Consider the following 18,607-nt stretch of genomic DNA (forward strand, 5'->3'; position numbering starts at 1 on the left):
GAAGTCACCTTATCCGTTATTGGTGATTTCATGTTGTCAGAGATTTCGCCGTACTTTATTGATAAAATGTCAGATTTCGCCGTACTTTATTGATAAAACGTCAGACTCCTGTGCACGGTACCAATTGTTTTTCCATTGACCTCGATGCTAATGTTTTGTGAAATAAATATACTTTATATTCTACCTTAGCATGTATGTCACACACTGTAATTGAGAACAATGTTAGATTGTCAATTTGACAAGGACAAAACCAGGTACTCCAGCGCATTTAAGAGAGATAACAATGCTGGAACTAGACAGGAGTAAGAATTATCTAGTCACAACAGACAAATTTTCAGCCATGTGGCCATAGAACACAATTAATTTTACTATATGTTATCTACATTTGTTTCTCAGCACTGACCTTTCCACTGCGTGACAATCAATGCAAATTATATGTTAATCTAAAATACCTTCAAAGATGACTTCACAGTGAAATTCTTGTCAAAGGTTGACCTGCTCTTTTTTGAGATGCTGGACTGTCAACAGAACAGCATGTAAACAGAACACAGATTTCACTTCCGGATCATCACCAAGGCCTTATTACTCACTGTGCACTGTCGCTGAAATACACATGGACAACCACAACCTGAGCTCATGTTCTCAAGAATAATTAATTACCTTTAAATCCCTACCAAACATGCATAAATAAAACTCTTCTATCACCACCAAAATGAAAGAGAAAAAAATGTTCTAAAAATAGACTAGAACTACATTCGTGGGTACTGAACTGGAAGTACTAATTGTGGCCTGATTCCATGAATACCACATTTAAAAAAAATCATAAAAGATAAAAAAATATATTATCTAGATATGAATTAACATAATCTCACATGTTTTCAAGAGGTTCAACTTTCTTTAAAGCCTAATGGAAAGTACAACTCTTACATAATGCACCAATCACAGTGTAACGTAGCCTGCTTAATAAGAGGGGTGGTTAATTGGATTTAGCTGGGAATGACCTCCCTCAATGTTATAGGCCAGTTGGAGTGAAAAAAGAATAGAATTTCAACAGAGAACTGAGCAAGAATACTGGGAAGAAATAAAGCAATACGAGTCTCCTTAGACAAGAAAAATAACAAATTTAATCAAAACATAATAAGTGTGGCAATTCCAATTCAATCTAAATGATGTCAACATAATTTAATAGCAGTGTCCAATTTGGATTTATTCCATCATAATAATGAGTGGTGAAAAGAGCTCAATGCCCACGACCAATTTGCATCACCTTTCTCCCTTGACTGTGATTGTATTAACGTCTTCCTATTTCCTCAACCTCCTATTCTCAATTCCACACTCCTTCCTGGACTTTCTACTCCTTTATTCTGACCTTGTCCTTCTGTTTGTTTTCTCAGACTTCCGTCTTCACACTGTCTCATCTCTCTCCAGGAAAGCTGTTCCTTAAAGGACAAAATTACCCCTAAATCTCTGTATGTGTCAGTTTCTACATGGACATAAAATTCCCTCACTTTGTTACTCAGAAGCATACTAGCTATCCATGCACTGCATAAATTCTGACTTAGTACGGTAAAACATTACTCTCGCTTCACATTGACAGGTCATAAATTACCACTTGAGCATATATTGAACATTACCGTATTCTTTTACCTATGCTACTAAATGTTCGATTACTATAGCATGAAATTTACAAATTCTAACTCACAGCAATCTCTAACATACAAGTTTATTTAGACATTACAAAATCAAATATAAATATGTAATTATCGTCAACTCACAATAATCAGTATCATCCTAACAGACAAAGGAAGTTATTTCATATAACCCTTTGAAATCCTACCCCTATGAAATTTTGGATTGCATGCAATAAATTCTACCAATGAACTAATTAAAAAAATTAAAAGGTAAATTGCATAACAGCTCTGGCATCAACACTTTTCCATGAAATTGAATAAACAATACATAATATGGAACCTAGTCATAGCAAACACATTTGTTTAAAACAAACAATCAAAAAATATAAAATTGCATACCTTAGTGCTGTTTCACTTTTAGGACTTGTGTATCCTAGCACTAAACCCTGTCTTTTCTCACAGTGCAGCCAATTGGTCCCTTTCGTGTTTAATGAGGAAAGCACTATACTCTTTAGGCTTCCCACAGAACCAAAACTACTCCTCTCTCAGGAAATTAAGAATAAAGAATTTCGACTAAGGTCATCACTTTAAATTCACATTGCTTCTAAAGTGTATGCCTTCATTTATTCTGCCCAATTATAGGCAGTGGTTCCTACATTTTCCCCAAGATAATAATTTCCTCCATCAGATTTAGGCAGCATAGAATTTGTGAACTACAGGGTATATCAAATTCCCTTTGAAAATGATAATTTTACATGGGTTCCTAGCAAGTGGTTATGGTTGGTAGCTCAAATGTTTACATTCTCAGGACAGTGTAGCAAAGCCTTTGGTCAAATCTCACTCAGTTATAAATTCTAGCCTTTCAAGTTTTAACACTAACACAGGGGAAGGAGAAAAGAAGAAAGGTCAAAGTGACCCTTCACATAGACTTTTCTGACTTAAATGTGATAACATTTTGATGCTCAATGCATTCAACTTTAAGGTTCAATCCAATTCAAAATTTGGCACTTCACACACAGCTAGTGTTGTTGTTTATTTCTGAATACAATGTACCCTACACCTTAAGCTCCACCCACCTGGGGTTATACAATTGGTACTATTATACCATATCCACACTGGGAACCAATTCAAGACTAATTTCCCTTGTCAATTTACCTGTTTGTCACCATCAATATTTTCTCTAAAATGTAAATAACAGACTCGAACCTGACCATTTTCACTAGCTAAGGTTCCAATATGTTAACCCTATCTACACCTTGGTAGATCGAGCAGATATTTTAGTTCTTTGTCCTTGTGTTGTCTATTGGATTTCTTGAGTTACATCCCTTAGTATGTAATGCCAACTAACCAACAGTGTGTAACAGTGGTGTATTCTAAATTGGACAAAAATGGTGGAGGCAATTGACTTCAAAAGGATACTTTGTAAGTTTAACATCGAAAGTATGACTACAAACCAAAGAAAAACTAATACAGATCATAAAATTACAATTTTATAGTAACTTACAGTACAGTATTATGAATCAAGTCCAAATTAATCTTAAAATGTTTATCACAAATCCAAAAGAATAAAATGTTCTGAAATAATTCCAGGTCCTGAATTTGCTCCTGAATGCGTTGATTTGCTAACAAGCTCAATGTATCACTGTGACGTTCTGTCGTATTGGGGTGGGGTTCTCCCAATATAATTTAATTAAATTAAATTGAAAGTTCCACCCTGGCTCGTTAGGTTAGAAAGTTAAATTAGTGATGATGTAGATTTACAGCTCTGAGCCCCCAGTCAGCAATGCTGACGGTTAAATTATAGAGAACACGAAAATGAAATTCAATCAATAACAATTTAATAAATGTGATAATTTAAAACGATAACTTCCAATCACTCGTCTTTCCCTCGACCAAGTGACAGCCTAATTCATCCCGTGATTTACAGTGTGAGTTCGATTTTCCCCCTGTCCTTGCATCTACTCATCTATTTCTTCCCGCTGATTCCTTCCTTCTTTCCGTTCCTCTAACTCCTCCTTTGTCTGTTTCCCTCTCTACTATCTCCTCCTCCAACTTCGCTCCAGACTTCAACTTCTCCTGACTTCTCTCCTTTCTTCTCCTTTCCTCTGTCTCTACTATCTCCTCCTCCAATTCGCTCCTAGACTTCAACTTGTCCTGAGTTCTCTCCTTTCTTCTCTTTTCCTCCGTCTCTCTATCTGAGACTACAGGACCAAACTGAAACTGGTCTGTCCCTCAAAGCTTCCTGTGAAAAACCACAAGGCGTTAACAAACGTTTTATCGAACCTCACCTCACACTATAACGACAATTAACCATCAGATAGCTGTCACTGTTTCAGCCACGCATGCATACACATCGAAATTCCCACACACTTCTTGCAGGGTAAACAATGGCGTAATAACACAGTATCAGCGAATTGTTATACAGACATCAATACATTGCGTCACGTCAGTATATACACATATATATTTAATCTCATCGTACTACAATCTGACAAAATCAGACACATGTCTGTACATTACAAATATTCAACAATGGCAAAATCTATAATCATATGAACATATGTGTTAGTCTACTATAAAATACCCACATAGTAAATTGCAATATTAACTCTTACGACGGCTGGCAAGCTATATAATTCTTTACAAATATCAACTCATTTCTTCAAAATATGCAAACATATTAACAAAACAAAGTAATTCTTCGTACTACGATTCTAGTACTAATAAAGTATACATACGACCTACAATTAAAATGCAGTCGCATTCCACAAAGACCGAACAAAAATCTACTGACCTTTTGAAGCTTTCTGTACTTAGAATTTCCCGCTCTAAGATTTTCCCGCCAATAACGAATGGCTATTCAGAGTTACGCTAACCTCTTCTCTGGGTAATTTCTCTCAGCGAACTAACTTTTGCCGGAAAACGCAGGGATATCATTCTACCCAAATCAAGGTCTCCCCCCATCTCGATTCTGATTGGGTGGCACTGTGCCCCTGTCCAATCGTCTTAGTGGCCAGTTCAACCTGTCTGTCTGTTTGCAGGGGAAAGAAGTTAGGACACTCCCACTTCTTCATGCAATTTCTTTTGATCTTGGAAACATTTCGACACCTAGGTGATAATTGGCTATCGGGCGCCTCGCAACTCCGATGTCCGGTTCTTCTATTCTAGCCACAACAATCTTATGTAACGGATTAGTGCTAGCCTTCGGCAATGTTCGACATCAAACAATGACCCGTCAGAATTACCTTGATTATACATGTTTCAAACTGGGCTACTCTGGGTCGGGGTAAACATGACAATCACAAAGGCATTGTCCATAACTCCTTTGAATGAATTCACAATGATTCCCAAAATGATGCTTTAGTCCAGACTGTAATATGAGCACTTTGTAACTAGAATAAATAATTTAAATAAATAATTCCACTAAAACTAAATCTAAACACAACAATAATTACATCTGCAGACTGATATTAGAAATGAACAATACTAAGAAATAGGAACTAGGAATGAAATTATAGTTCAACTCTGTCCTTATATACGTCTCCATGACCCTATTATTCTAAGCTGCAATACCTCCTACATAACTTATTTCACAACCCAACCCAACTGTTTAAATCATCCAAAACAAGATTACCCTAAACTTGTCAACAGGCTAATTTTTAAGACTGAGTTTAAAACCAGTAAACACCTATTTTTTATAGCTGATTGTAATCTACAATCATGAATGTTACAACTATTTGGTTTTAAACTATGTAACAGAAAGAACCCAAACCAACACATTTTGTAAAACTTAACACATAATTTAATTCTCTAAGTTATAAAATGAAAATTTAAGAGGAACTGATAGTCTTATGAATTAAATTCAAAATAATCCTAAAATGCTCTACACAAGTCCAAATGAATTGACTTTTCAGAATGAAATCCAGATCCTGAATGTGCTGATGTACCAGTAGCCTTGAATGGGATAAAGTGCCAACAGTCTTGATGCATCACAATGGTAGTGTCCAAAACTTCTTTTAATGAATTCACAGTAATCACAGAATACTATTTTAGTCCAAAGTCAATGAGCAGTTTGTAAATTCCAGTGAATAATGTCAACAAGTGGCTCCTCTCAAATTATTTCAAAACAATACTAAATACATCTGACAACTAATATAAAGCAAGAACATGGGAAAATAGGAACGAATTAATTGTCCACCTGTTTGCCTCATATACACACTATGGCTCTACATTACAACATCTCCCTACGCGATCTCTGTTGCAATACCTCCCATGTGACATATATAACAGTACCTCATGTTGCAACATATTCCACCTGACTCAAGCATCCAATGCTGAATTACTGGAAACTTGTATACAGGTTCATTATTATGATTAATTTTAAAACTTGTAAACACCCATTTACAGGTCATATGCAGACTATAGCCATGCACCAAAAGTTAAAGATACAATATAGACATACATGACAATGCAGCAAAAGTTAAAGACACAAAATAGATACACATGACAATGCACCAAAAGTAAAAGACACAATATAGATACACATGACAATGCACCAAAAGAAAAGACACATTTTAGATATATGTGACAATGCACCAAAAGTTAAGGACATGATATAGATATAGATCCCAATGCACCAAAAGTAAAAGACACAATATAGATATACATGACAATGCACCAAAGTTAAAGACACAAAATAGATATAAATGACAATGCACCAATAGTTAAAAACTTAATATAGATATTCATGACAATGCACCAAAAGTTAAAGACACAATATAGATACACATGACAATGTACCAAACATTAAAGACACAATAAAGATACACATGACAATGCACCAAAAGTGAAAGACACAATATTTATGTATACATGACAATGCACCAAAAGTAAAAGCCACAATATAGATACACATGACAATGCACCAAACATTAAAGACACAATATAGATGCACATGACAATGCACCAAAAGTGAAAGACACAATATATATGTATACATGACAATGCACCAAAAGTAAAAGAAACAAAACAGATACACATGACAATGCACCAAAAGTTAAAGACACAATATAGATACACATCACACATATATTGCATGTCTCTACCTGATTGTAAAGATAATGTAAATAATTTGTTAACTTTTGTCATTGCAAAAGTCTTAGTATTTTATTAATTTGTTTTAATTAATTATTATGATATTTCTTAAAATACATGAGTCTTAGCATATGATATTTGTTTTAGCGTCTGTCTTGTGTTCTAATTTCAAGCAATCTTAGGTATGAGTTTATGGAATGTAGGTATAAATTCTTTTTAGAGCTTATGGTAATGTTGTAATTAATGACTTAAAATAATTTTTGTTTGACCAACCTATGCATAGAAAAGAAAATGATTCATGACAAAGTGCATATGCTTTATGCAAAATGTGATTATCAAAATTATTTATGAAATTTGTGAGTTGCTCAGTGTTTCATGTTTGTAAAACTGCTAAATACCCATGCGCCTTTCTCCTTAGATAGTATAAAAGGTATTTTTCATTTTGCATAAACATTCTTGAAGCATATTTTACATGAAATGATTTTTTTTTACATGTTTTGTGCGTGTAGTATGTTTCGGTGACTACTCTTATAACCGGAATCTAGAATTTTATTTAAGTCGATCGAGTAAAGAGTAAAGATGAACAAAGAACCAGTCATGACTGCTATCTCGTACTATGGAACGTGCAGCAAACGAGATTTAAATGTTTATTGCCGTAAACCAATATAACACGGCATTGCATTCAGATTGGCCAATCAGAGAGCGCTAAACTCAAAATATTGGGTAGCAAAAGGCATGTTCAAACCTGTCAAAAAGAATAACGGTTAATGCCACTAAGATGATTGCATTTCATAGTCGATGAATGTATATAATCGAATTTTCCATCATTCCGTAATAATACTGGTGAGTATAAAAGCGACGAAAAATATTTTTTTAAAAATTTAGTTGTAACTTCTAATCATTCATTCAGTATTCCTTAAGTCAAGTACTGCCTCTGTAATCCGATTTGAATAGCAACAGGGGATGATTTTTGTTCTTGAAATTATAGAATATAAAGCATATAATCTTTTTTGCATAATTTGAGTGTGCATAATTCTTAAATGAACCCACCTTTGTGATATCTCTTGAAATAAATTCACTGGAAGCATCCACATGCATCGTCCACCATTTTTAATATTGTTCTTGGAGTCACATTTTGCAAATTCTTGACACTAGTCTGAAATTTACATATTTCCTACATATAGTTATATACAAATGTTTGTGTATATTCAGCTCTAAGAATAACGACTTTTTCTATGTTCCAGGTCTTTTTGAAAAGCGTTTTAAGTTAAGCTATTCGTTTTTATCAAGGCCCACCCCTCCCTAGTCCTACAGTGTAAGACAAAGCACATGTTGTTGTTTTTGTTTTATTTCTATGTCTTACTGTCCACATAATGGCCTTGTATAGCATGTTCAGATGTCGGTTGACATCAGAATGAGTAGTCACAGCTTCAGGAATATCTCACACACTTGGCCACCTATATCAACATTTTTCCACAATTTTATGTGTAATTAATATACTTACTGTGCTGTCTGTATCCTGACGGAATGAAAGTATGACACTAGCAAATGGACACATTTTCCATTTTCATGTTTTGTTGACATCCATTTGAATTTGTTGCAGTGTGATGGTATTCGAGGTGTGCTGAAGTATGTTTAAGTAGATTCATGTGGGGGATATGTTTCTTGAACGAAATGAAACATTGCTTACAGTTCTAATAGTCATAAAGTATGTTTATTCTTTTTGTTAAAAAATAATATTTCAACTTAACCTGATGTCATCATTCTCGGCTTTCATTGCTTTCCAGCCGATTGAAATGTAGGCCAACGAAACTTGAAAACAGGTCCATTTCTTTTGTGAGAATTTGAATTTATTAGAGAAAAGACATCAGGGTAAGTAAAGTCTGACAAAAACATAACTTTGCTTTATAGAAAGGCGTCATTATTGGTTGCCAGTTGTGTGTAATAGTCCAGAAAATTTGACTTTCATTACAGTTAGTCGACATCAAAACACACTACACAGCGCCATTAGTTAGACGGTAAGACCCATCACCTCCCAGAACAAAAATATCGGGTGATGTATCTTACATTATAGGACTAACCCCTCCCTTGTCCTACAATGTAAAATGTATCACGTTATTTATGTTTTGGACGCTCAAAACATAATATCAAATCCGAGGTCTCACATTGTAGGACAAAGCCCTCCCCAAGATTTTTACTTGAAATGCCATATTATTGAGTTGGAAAGAATTTCATATATATAAAATAATATCAATTAATTCTGACCATTATTTTGAGCAGTATTACTGTGTATAGAGAATGCAATAGATTGGTTTTCTGTTAATTATGACAATTTTTTGCAGATTGACAGTCACAAATCATGTCACAGATTGGTTGTCATTTCTTCCAGATTGTGTAGATTGCTTTAAATTGTACCTCTTATTTGCCTTTACTACATGTGAACATTTAAGATGAATATCACTGTCACTGGATGATAATCTATAATAATAGTGTAATTTAAAGTCACAAAGTAAAACACAAATTTCACTTGACAAAACTTATTTAATTGGTATTTATTTCTCAAAGTGTTGCCATCAGTAGGCAATAGTGCCATTTTCATTGATTGAAGTTATGTTGAATATTGTTAATTACAGTGGACTGAGAATGTTGTTTGGAAAGAAATTGTACAAATACTTATTATAAGTTGAGAATTTCATGGTGTGGATTCAGGTCTCTGAATACTAACCACCATTCTTGAGAGTAAAATGAGCGATATTATCAAGTATCATTTACCAATTTTGATACAGTTTCTTCACATTCAGTAGGGTTCAATTTAGGGGCTATCTTCTATTTTGAATTGATGGGATCCACTCCTGATGCCCATGTAATAAGTTGGTTTGTGAGTTATGAAGGCTGAGGTCTTGCTATGATTTTAAAACTTGGAGTCCAGGACTTCCATTTTGGCAAAAATAGGAGTCCCACCAGGTTGCAGTTCCCTCCCGGAAACTCTGAAAACTAGAAGACCTATTGGTTGCCACTGAGTTTAATTTCTACATTCTTTATAACACCAACATAGCTTTTGTTTGTCCATCAGAGTTGGACTGAATTTTGTCGACCCAAAAAAATGTCTTATTTCAAGCACTAAGCTAGACATCACACACTATCTTACACTTAGCTACAGTCCCATCCGAACCATCAGTTCTAGCAACTTTCCTGCTCTTATGAATCTGATTATAATCTTCATCAGTTTGCCATTTAACCCAAAAATACTTATTCAAATTTGCAAATGGCATTTTGTCTTAAGTCTCAACATATCTTGATTCCGAGGTCACATGCACTGCTTATTCCTCTACACTTGGAAATGAACACACAATAATGAAATCTAAAGTTGTTTATTGGTATACTCTTATAAATGACAACATGTACATCTCTGGGTGTTTCTGCCTCTGAATTCAATCACTGTAAATATCGGTACATTTTTTCACATGGACGCCAGTCAAAACCTTTGAACTTGCCGCCCAGTTATTGCATGGTGTTCTTTTGATGTACTCTTATAATGGCAACATCTACACCAGGGGGTCTTTCTGCCACTGAATTCTGTTACTGTAAATATTATCACATTTTCCCACCCTGCTGCTAGTCGAAGTCTTTGAACTCGCCACCCAACTATTGCATCATGTTCTTTCGATGTACTCTTATAATGTAATGACAACATGTACATCAGAGGGTCTTTCAGCCACTGAATTCTGTCATTGTAAATATCAGCACAGCTAATTGATCAACACATTTTCCCACTAAGCAGGTGGCTGAAGCAGGACTGGCAAGTCTTTGACTTTTTCCACCCACCTATTACATACATACGGAGAACTCCCACCTAAATGATTTTCTGCATCCCAGAAAAATAATTGGTGTCCAGATGTGCATAATTACGCGTTTCCAACACCTCTAGAAGGGACTGGTGTATATCAAGTTATATGGCATTAGTAATTGCAAAGGTGTATGCCTTTGACATTATGAACTCAGCATGAGAACATAGCACTACAAATACTGTATATCACATTTGCTTGTGTTGGTCTAGGTGCTTGATGAGATTGTAAATATAGCCTTGGAGTAGAGTTGAACTAGATGGTCTCAGTGCAAGTTGACTTTGGCATAAAAGAAAAATTGATTGTTTGTGTGCAAAATTTGAGTTACCTACATCATTGTTTCCCTTTATCCCCACTTGTACATTTGGGACCCTCAATCTTGCATCTCTAGATATACCATTACTAAACATGGGCGGGGGGCAAGTGGACTAAAGCACTCACCATTCCGGATCACTGCCATCTCACCTGTCTGCGTGGGTTTGAGTCTCAGGCTTGGCTAACGTGGGTATGTGAAAAAACTTGCCAGTAGCTTCTAGTGGGTTGGTGGTTCTTCCAGGGGTCTTCCAAAGTTCTTCCTCCACCAGTTATACTGGCCGCCATGTATAGCCTATCTTGTGCTGAGAAATGGTGTGAAACATAAAACAACAAAACATGGAATGAGTATATAGAATGCTGTTCATGCTATGCTTGATAATTTTTCACTTTGCCTCGTACTTAAAGTCTTCTTTTCTGCGTAGATTTCGCTCTAATGTAAGGGTAAAGAGGTGCAGCCAAATCCGATTTAGGCAGGACCTACAGGGTGAAGCCAAGCCTGACATGAACCAGTTCAGTCTGGAGAACGAAATCAGCAGTGCTGTAAGAATGGATGCCCCAATTACACGTGGACCTACAATGAGATGGCAGCGAAAGATGAATGAATCTGGGGCAGATGCCAGTACATCAGGAAACATCCTCAATGTGAGCTGTGGACCTTCTAAAACACCAATGAAAAATATGAACCGATCTATGACCCAATCCAAAACACCAAATACTGGAAGTTCAGGAAGCAAGACACCCAAGTCAGGAGGTATAATACCCCATTGCTTCAGCTAATTTCTTACATAGCGGATGGCAAAATTAAATGTGTCATTTTTATTTTAAGAAGGGACATTTTGCACTCAGGTGTTTGCTGTCACTGATGAAGTTTAGAAGGTTTTTTTTGGGGAAGTGGAAAGATGGAAGCACATTTGTATATATGTTAAGCTAGTCCACGAATTGAATGGGTCTTCCCAAAATATCTTTTTTATATAAATCACTAGTGTGATGTGTATGTAATGTTTTGTGGCATTTCAATACAATAGTGGCTAAATGGTGCCTACTAAAGTTAAAGTTTAAGAAAATGTAAAATGAATTAAACAAAATCTTGGGAAGACAAACCACAGGCACATGATTCTGTCAGAAAAATAGGAAAACTTGTGAAATTACCCACACCTCTTATGCAAAATAACACCAGTAGACTAACTCGCATGGTTTGAAATTTGCCCCTACACCAATTCTGTGCAAAAAATTATTTTATCCATTTCACTAAGGGTGAAACGATTCATCGATATATTGATGCATTGGTACTTTTGTTTTACCAATGCACATATCGATACATGTGGTAGAATCATTAGAGAATGTTAAATGATACTTACTGAATGCAACTTATTTTAATCTTCATCAGTCATCAATAATTATTAGTAATTTGCTTTGTTATTCTTTAAATTGAGAATTCATCAGAGACATCTTTTGCAGGCAGGGGCACACATTTTTATTAGTTAAAATGAAAAGTGTTAACACAAAATGATGTTGTTTGTAATCCCCACCCCCACCCACCCCAGCCACTTCCATGGTAATTATTTTATCTCAGCAGCTATTTTGGCATAAAGTAGTCCAAATTTCCACTGACCTTTGCCACCCCATTTTTTATACTGGGACATTTATTTTGGAGTTTAAGGTCAGAGCCAGTTGCCTAACAAAAGTTGGAATTCACTGACGCTAGGGTAGCTGCTTACTAGCCAACCTAGCAAACTTGAATGCCACTACATTGGGCCATACTTGCATGAAATTTATAGGAATTTATTTATTTTCTCAGAAATTTGAGTATAACATTTGATATGTCTTGAATCTTCTGACAGGTGAGATGAAACTAGTGTTGATGACATTTGACCTGGCACTTGCCATTGACATTGATAGTCATATGACATAAACGGCTCTTAACTAAATTTGATTGGTCCATTGTGCCCTGGAACAGGCAGTAGTATGTGCTTAATTGGAATTTGCATCAAGGACGTTTTACAAAAGAGTGACTAAAATATGATCTACCTTGAAAACCTCAAATGGCTGATTCCAAGCATGGTTCATCTTTAGATGATGAATTCATTGTGCAAATACTGGCTGATGATAGTGATGACGACAATAATTTTTAAAGTTATGAAGTATATAAGATTATTGGAGCTGGGAAATTGATCACGTGTGATGGAGATACTGGTCCATGATTTTGAGCCCAACAATGGTGTTAAATATGAGTCCAGTGTACATGCTGGATGGAAAAAATAGATGGCATGCTGGTCAGTCACCCTTTTAGCAGATGTAGAAAATGCAGAATGCCAAGCCAAATTAAAATAGAGAATTTAAAGGTGGACTGCAATTTTCATTTCTTTTCTCAAACAGTTTTCTAAGTGTACATTGTCTTATCTGTATACTGGAATACAGTTAGTAAATCACAGTTAGTCTCCACCTGCTGCTGACAGTCCTTCTAAGGATGGACGGACGATCAGGTTAATCTATCATAATGCAATTTATTGAGATCTGTATATCACAAATGGTATCGATATGAGACAAGGTATATCATTTACACACCAACCATTCACGTTTGGCTGCTCATAATATATAACAAGGTAATGGAGCAATTCCAGTCTTGCTTCCAAAATATTACCTATTTTGCTGCTTGTTTTCAAATTTCTTTGGCTTTGTATCTTGTCTGCTAGGATCCAATTTGGAGTCTGGTGTGTCGCACACTGAATATGCTCCATTTAATAATGATTGGTAATTAATGTATGTTAAAGTCCAGGGCTGACAGTGGTATGCACTTGGTCAGGTTCGCCCTTCAGGAGACGTGTTACTGTCATGAACTGTCAATATCATTTTTTTTCACATTATTTAAAAAAACATAACCAATAAATTTCATCTTTTGTTTTAGTCACCAAATGCAACTTGGTAACATTGCCAGTTAATCATGCAAAGGATCCACATTTGGAGCCAACTTTGAACTTTAATTTTTATTAAAAAATTTCAACATTGTGCTTTTTTATCTGGGATTAAAGAAAATAATTGTTACCAATCATTTTCTGTTCTATGAACACCATGGACTAACATAGATAAAACAGTAACATGTTGCTATGGAGATGTAGCAATCTGGAGAAGAATGTGCAGGGAGTGTAGAAAAGCAATTTCACATCTAGGTTGCATGATCACAGGATGCACCATTTATGGAGATTAACTCCAGCATGAACACAGGTAGCAAGGGGGAGGAGATGCACAAATGATTACCACATATTTTATATAAAGTAGTGCAATCATTTTAATAATAAAGTAAATTTGGTTAGCTTTAGATTTTGCATTGAACTGCATCAGTCACCTTTCCATAAGCCAGTATCATTCATTGTGATTTATATTTAGAATTGGGATTACATGGAAATAAACCAATATGCATGCTTATATAATTATGGGCAGAATATAAATGTCCTCCTAACAATGTTGGGCAATGGTACAAATGCATTACCTAGAAATCCTCCATTAAAGTTTTTAACAATCTTTGGGGGTGGGGTACTGCTGCTGAAGTAGATGAACATGGCAGACAATGCAGAGATGTTTATGGTAGTGAGGATGATGTCCAATCATAAAACACAAGTATGATTATGGGGAAGCTGTCAGATACTGGAGAGGGAGAAGAGGAAGGAGACTATTTACCCAGACCCCCCTCCCCCCCCCAATAAATGGTAAGAGAGGAAAATGAATAGCAGTTTGAGTAAGCACCCACCAGACTAAGCCATGGTACTCCACTCCTGTTGTGGGTTTAAAGGAAGAGTTGCCCATTGTGAATTCCAGGATGCAGCACTGGAAAAGAGAGAAGCAGAGGGATAGGTATGAACAAGTTCATCCTTTTCCACATTGGGATGGGGGCATTGGTTTAGGACAAGTTCATCCTTTTCCACATTGGGATGGGGGCTTCTGTTTAGGACAACAAACACATTTACAACTAATTTTCAAGCCTACCTTAGTGAAAATCTTGCATAGCAATCACTTTTGTTGTGCATGCCTATAATTAAGTATTTATGTTAAATCATCTTTCATCAAAGTGATTGGAACAGTTTTATTGTGCCGTGAAAGTTTCTACTTTGCAGGAATAATGTTTATGCTTATGATATTTGGTAGCAAAGATGTTTGTTAAACATTTTAATTTGTTCACATTTTCAGGGTTTTCAGTAGATGCATACCCTTGGGTTTTGACATGTGGAATTAAAAACATTTTTGCCATGTGCAAATCTCATCTCATGTGTAGATTTGATGCACATTGATTAAGGGCTGGAGCATCCATCTTAATTACCTTTAATTCTCCTCCAGTTGTTTTTCTTACCAAGACTACGCTGTCCATAACAAATTTACTGTATGAGGCACTGATTGATATCTGCTCGACAACAGTTTACACCTTGATGGCCAATAATATCACACCAATGAAAGCTATATATGAACTGGGCGGAGCTAACAGTTGACTGAAGTCAGGCTCAGATTCAACTGAATTAGGTTGGATTGTTTTGAGATTACATTTGAAGTTTAAGACAGGAAGAGGAAACAATTATGACATGAATGGACTGCCTTTTTGTTCAGATATTAGCATTGTTATTTTTAGACATCAAATTATAATCAGCTGGTCAGAACTGGAGCATATCATTATAGTAGCTCGCAAAGCCAGTTGTCAAAGTAAGTTAACCAACTTGAATTGTTTTATTAGCAATTTGCTTCATTTGGCGGGATGTTTAAAAAATCAGAATCATTTATGACTTAACTGGATTCATTTCTGATAAAATATTGGCATTTTATGATTGTGCTTTAATTATAATCAGTTAGACAAAGCGCAAATATATGGCTTCTCATGAAGCCAGTTTTCAGCATGGGATTGTGTTTTATTGGCGATTCATTTGCTTCAATTGGCAAAACGTTTAAAATCTTGAATGATTTAATTTGTGGATCATCCAGAAAAAATTTAACAGAGATAACTTTCAGTGTATACATCGGAACTTTAAAATCACAGTGGTGCAAATAAGTATATTTTTTCCTGTCTCAGTCCCGAAAACAACTTACCAGTGTTGAATTTTCTGACCCACAGACTCCAAAAAAAAACTTGTCAGTTCTGAGGAGGAGAAGGAAACTCAATCTCTGAAATTTGTTAGAAAATTTAAGGATGAGTGGAAAAGTAAACTGACAATTCTGTGATGTGCATCCTTGATATTTGAATAATATATAACCTTTAAAAATGATATGAGCAGTTGGTAGTAGAATATGTTGAAAAGTTGAAAATATAATAAAATATAAAATAATCCTGTCTGTTTCATATACAAAATATAAACGCAGTAACACATAGCTAGAAAAAAGAAACTTTTTTACAAAAATGATAACCGCTCAGATGTCCTAGTGGTTAGAGTGTTCACCTCAGATGCGGGAGGTTGTGGGTTTGGCCCCCGGCCGAGTCATACCAAAGACTTACGAAAATGGTACTAACAGCTGCCTCGCTAGGTGCGCAGCATTAAGAGATTAGTGTTAGGACTGGTCAGCCTGGTGTCAGGATAATGTGACTGGGTGGGACATCATGCTACATGTCTGCGGCATGATGCCCCAGTGCTCGACATCACTATAAACTATAAACATCATAGCGATATAACTGAAGTTTTTTTAAATCTACATTAATAATCCAAATCTCACACACACACAAATGAGATTGTACGTTTCTTACAAAATACTGTACACATATTTCTCATGATTCAGCATGAGACAAGAAATCTTAAGATTTCAGTTTTAACTTGAGATTTTCATTATGACTCCTGAGATTTTGGGGTCAAGGGTAACAGTACTGACTGACTGTTCAGTTTGGAAATCTATTCAGAACCCTGGTTTTCGTTTTCCTTTTAACAGCCTTATCCCCTTGGCAAGACAATAGCTGTTTCCAGCTGACAAAAGTCTCGGCTATTAAGCAACATGCTGCTGGTAACAGTGAATATTTCAATGAATTGTTTAGTGACATGTTTGTTGATAGTGGGATATATATCAGATGAGGACTAACAATTTTTACATAAGGGTTATTTGTTTTATGAATGATATATAAAGTTTCTAACTTGTGATCCATACTCAGATTCATGGATTTTTCATATAGATGTACAGTACTCTAGGCAATATAGAATCTTCTACACAATTGTGGATTGTCAGTACACACTGTCAGTGTAAATTCTACTTAATGACAACAGGCTACCTCATACCAGTTTACCTTGTTTGCGAGAAAAAAATAATTTTAAGCTGCCATTCCATCTCATCATCTGCTTAAGTTGACAATATTACCTTGGTCACAGGGATATTGAGATAAGTGGGTAGTACTGTATTATGAAAATGGTGACAGTTTTTGAAAATTGGTGACAATATTGAGGTTGGCAATCTTTGAGACCTTATATGAGTTCAGTTTATAGCATTCCACATTAATGTTTAGAAGAATTATTTACTCAGATTGCCCTTTTCTCTGTTTAAGATTCTGCTGAGCAAATTGTAGTGAACGGGACCCGTTGTGGTTTTCCCTACACTAATAGTTCTACTTTGCTGTTTATCGCTTACCTTTATCTACAGAACTGCAGAGAATGTTCTGACTATGATGAATGAATTCTAAAGTAGTTAAACAAATCTTGTTTAAAGCAGTTGTCAATTTTTTTTTGTTTAAAAAGATGAAGCAGTTTTGCAACCACTTTGTTTCCAGGCAAGAGCAAGACACCAAACAAGCCCAAGACCCCAAGTGGAGGTGATCGTTTTATCCCAAACAGAAGCACAACTCAGTTTGAGCTGGGGCATTACAAACTAACAACAGAAAACAAGGGTCAACCAGATGAGGAAAACCTAGACCTGATGAGCCCCTCTAAGATGGAGTACCAGAAGATAATGAGCGAGAATCTGAATGGAGACTTGCTCAACAGTAAGATCATCTCATACAAGAGCAAAGCACCTGGGGCACCTGAGGGTATGTCTTTTAAAGCTTTAAGTTTTCTAGAGAACATTGCCTATATAAGATATTTTCCATGAAAACAGCAATGATTTTTATTGCAGACAACCAAAATTCAGTCGGTTCTTACAAGTTTTTTAAAATCGTTTTCTTGACTTTATTTGTGCAAGTCTTGAGCACAATATCATATTTATTTACTTCTTGTCATTGTACAAGTCTTACATGGTAGACATTTCATGTACAGTAATACCTCGAACATTTGCGAGGTTAGGTTCCAGAACCAGTCGCGTATCAGGAGGAATCACGAATGTTTGGTACGAGTCACTAAAAATGCTAATAAATGCTTATTTCTAGGGTTTACACCCTAAATATGACCCAAATCATGTTCCCAAAGCACTTTAATTTCATTTAAAAGTTAGCTTAATACATTACCCTTAAAAAGAGAAATAAATGGTTGATGTAAAAATAGAGTACAGTATCACCTAATGGGTATTTGCCACACTAGCGCATTTACAGTACGGTACATGTATACTAATATTACCCCTATACTAATTCATTGGCTGCTGTTTTCTTTTGCACTCACAGTAAGGTAAAACCAAGTAACGAATGGGACTGTAAACTTAATGACTGACGTTTTCTTTGTCATTGTCAGGAAGGTAAACTAGGTAAACTTCATATGTCACAGAAGTCATATAACGAAGGTACAATTCAATAAAATAAAGAAAACATGTACGTAGAGGGTACCAATGAAAAGTTTGCGA

General features: G+C 35.6%; 1 protein-coding gene across 1 annotated transcript in view; it reads left to right on the top strand.

The window, feature by feature from the left end:
* Nucleotides 1–7,410: 7,410 nt before the first annotated feature.
* LOC149806692 (cell division cycle protein 20 homolog) overlaps nucleotides 7,411–18,607 on the top strand; it is a 38,047-nt gene continuing 26,850 nt past the window's right edge. The window contains exons 1-3 of the mRNA XM_089956647.1: nucleotides 7,411–7,568; nucleotides 11,308–11,636; nucleotides 17,607–17,864. Of these exons, the coding sequence (XP_089812773.1) occupies nucleotides 11,387–11,636; nucleotides 17,607–17,864 (508 nt within the window). The 5' untranslated portion in view covers nucleotides 7,411–7,568; nucleotides 11,308–11,386. The remainder of the gene's footprint in view (nucleotides 7,569–11,307; nucleotides 11,637–17,606; nucleotides 17,865–18,607) is intronic.

This window comes from Sinohyriopsis cumingii, chromosome 1 (assembly GCF_028554795.1).
Source record: "Sinohyriopsis cumingii isolate HCF-2022 chromosome 1, ASM2855479v2, whole genome shotgun sequence".
Taxonomy (NCBI): Eukaryota; Metazoa; Mollusca; class Bivalvia; order Unionida; family Unionidae; genus Sinohyriopsis; species Sinohyriopsis cumingii.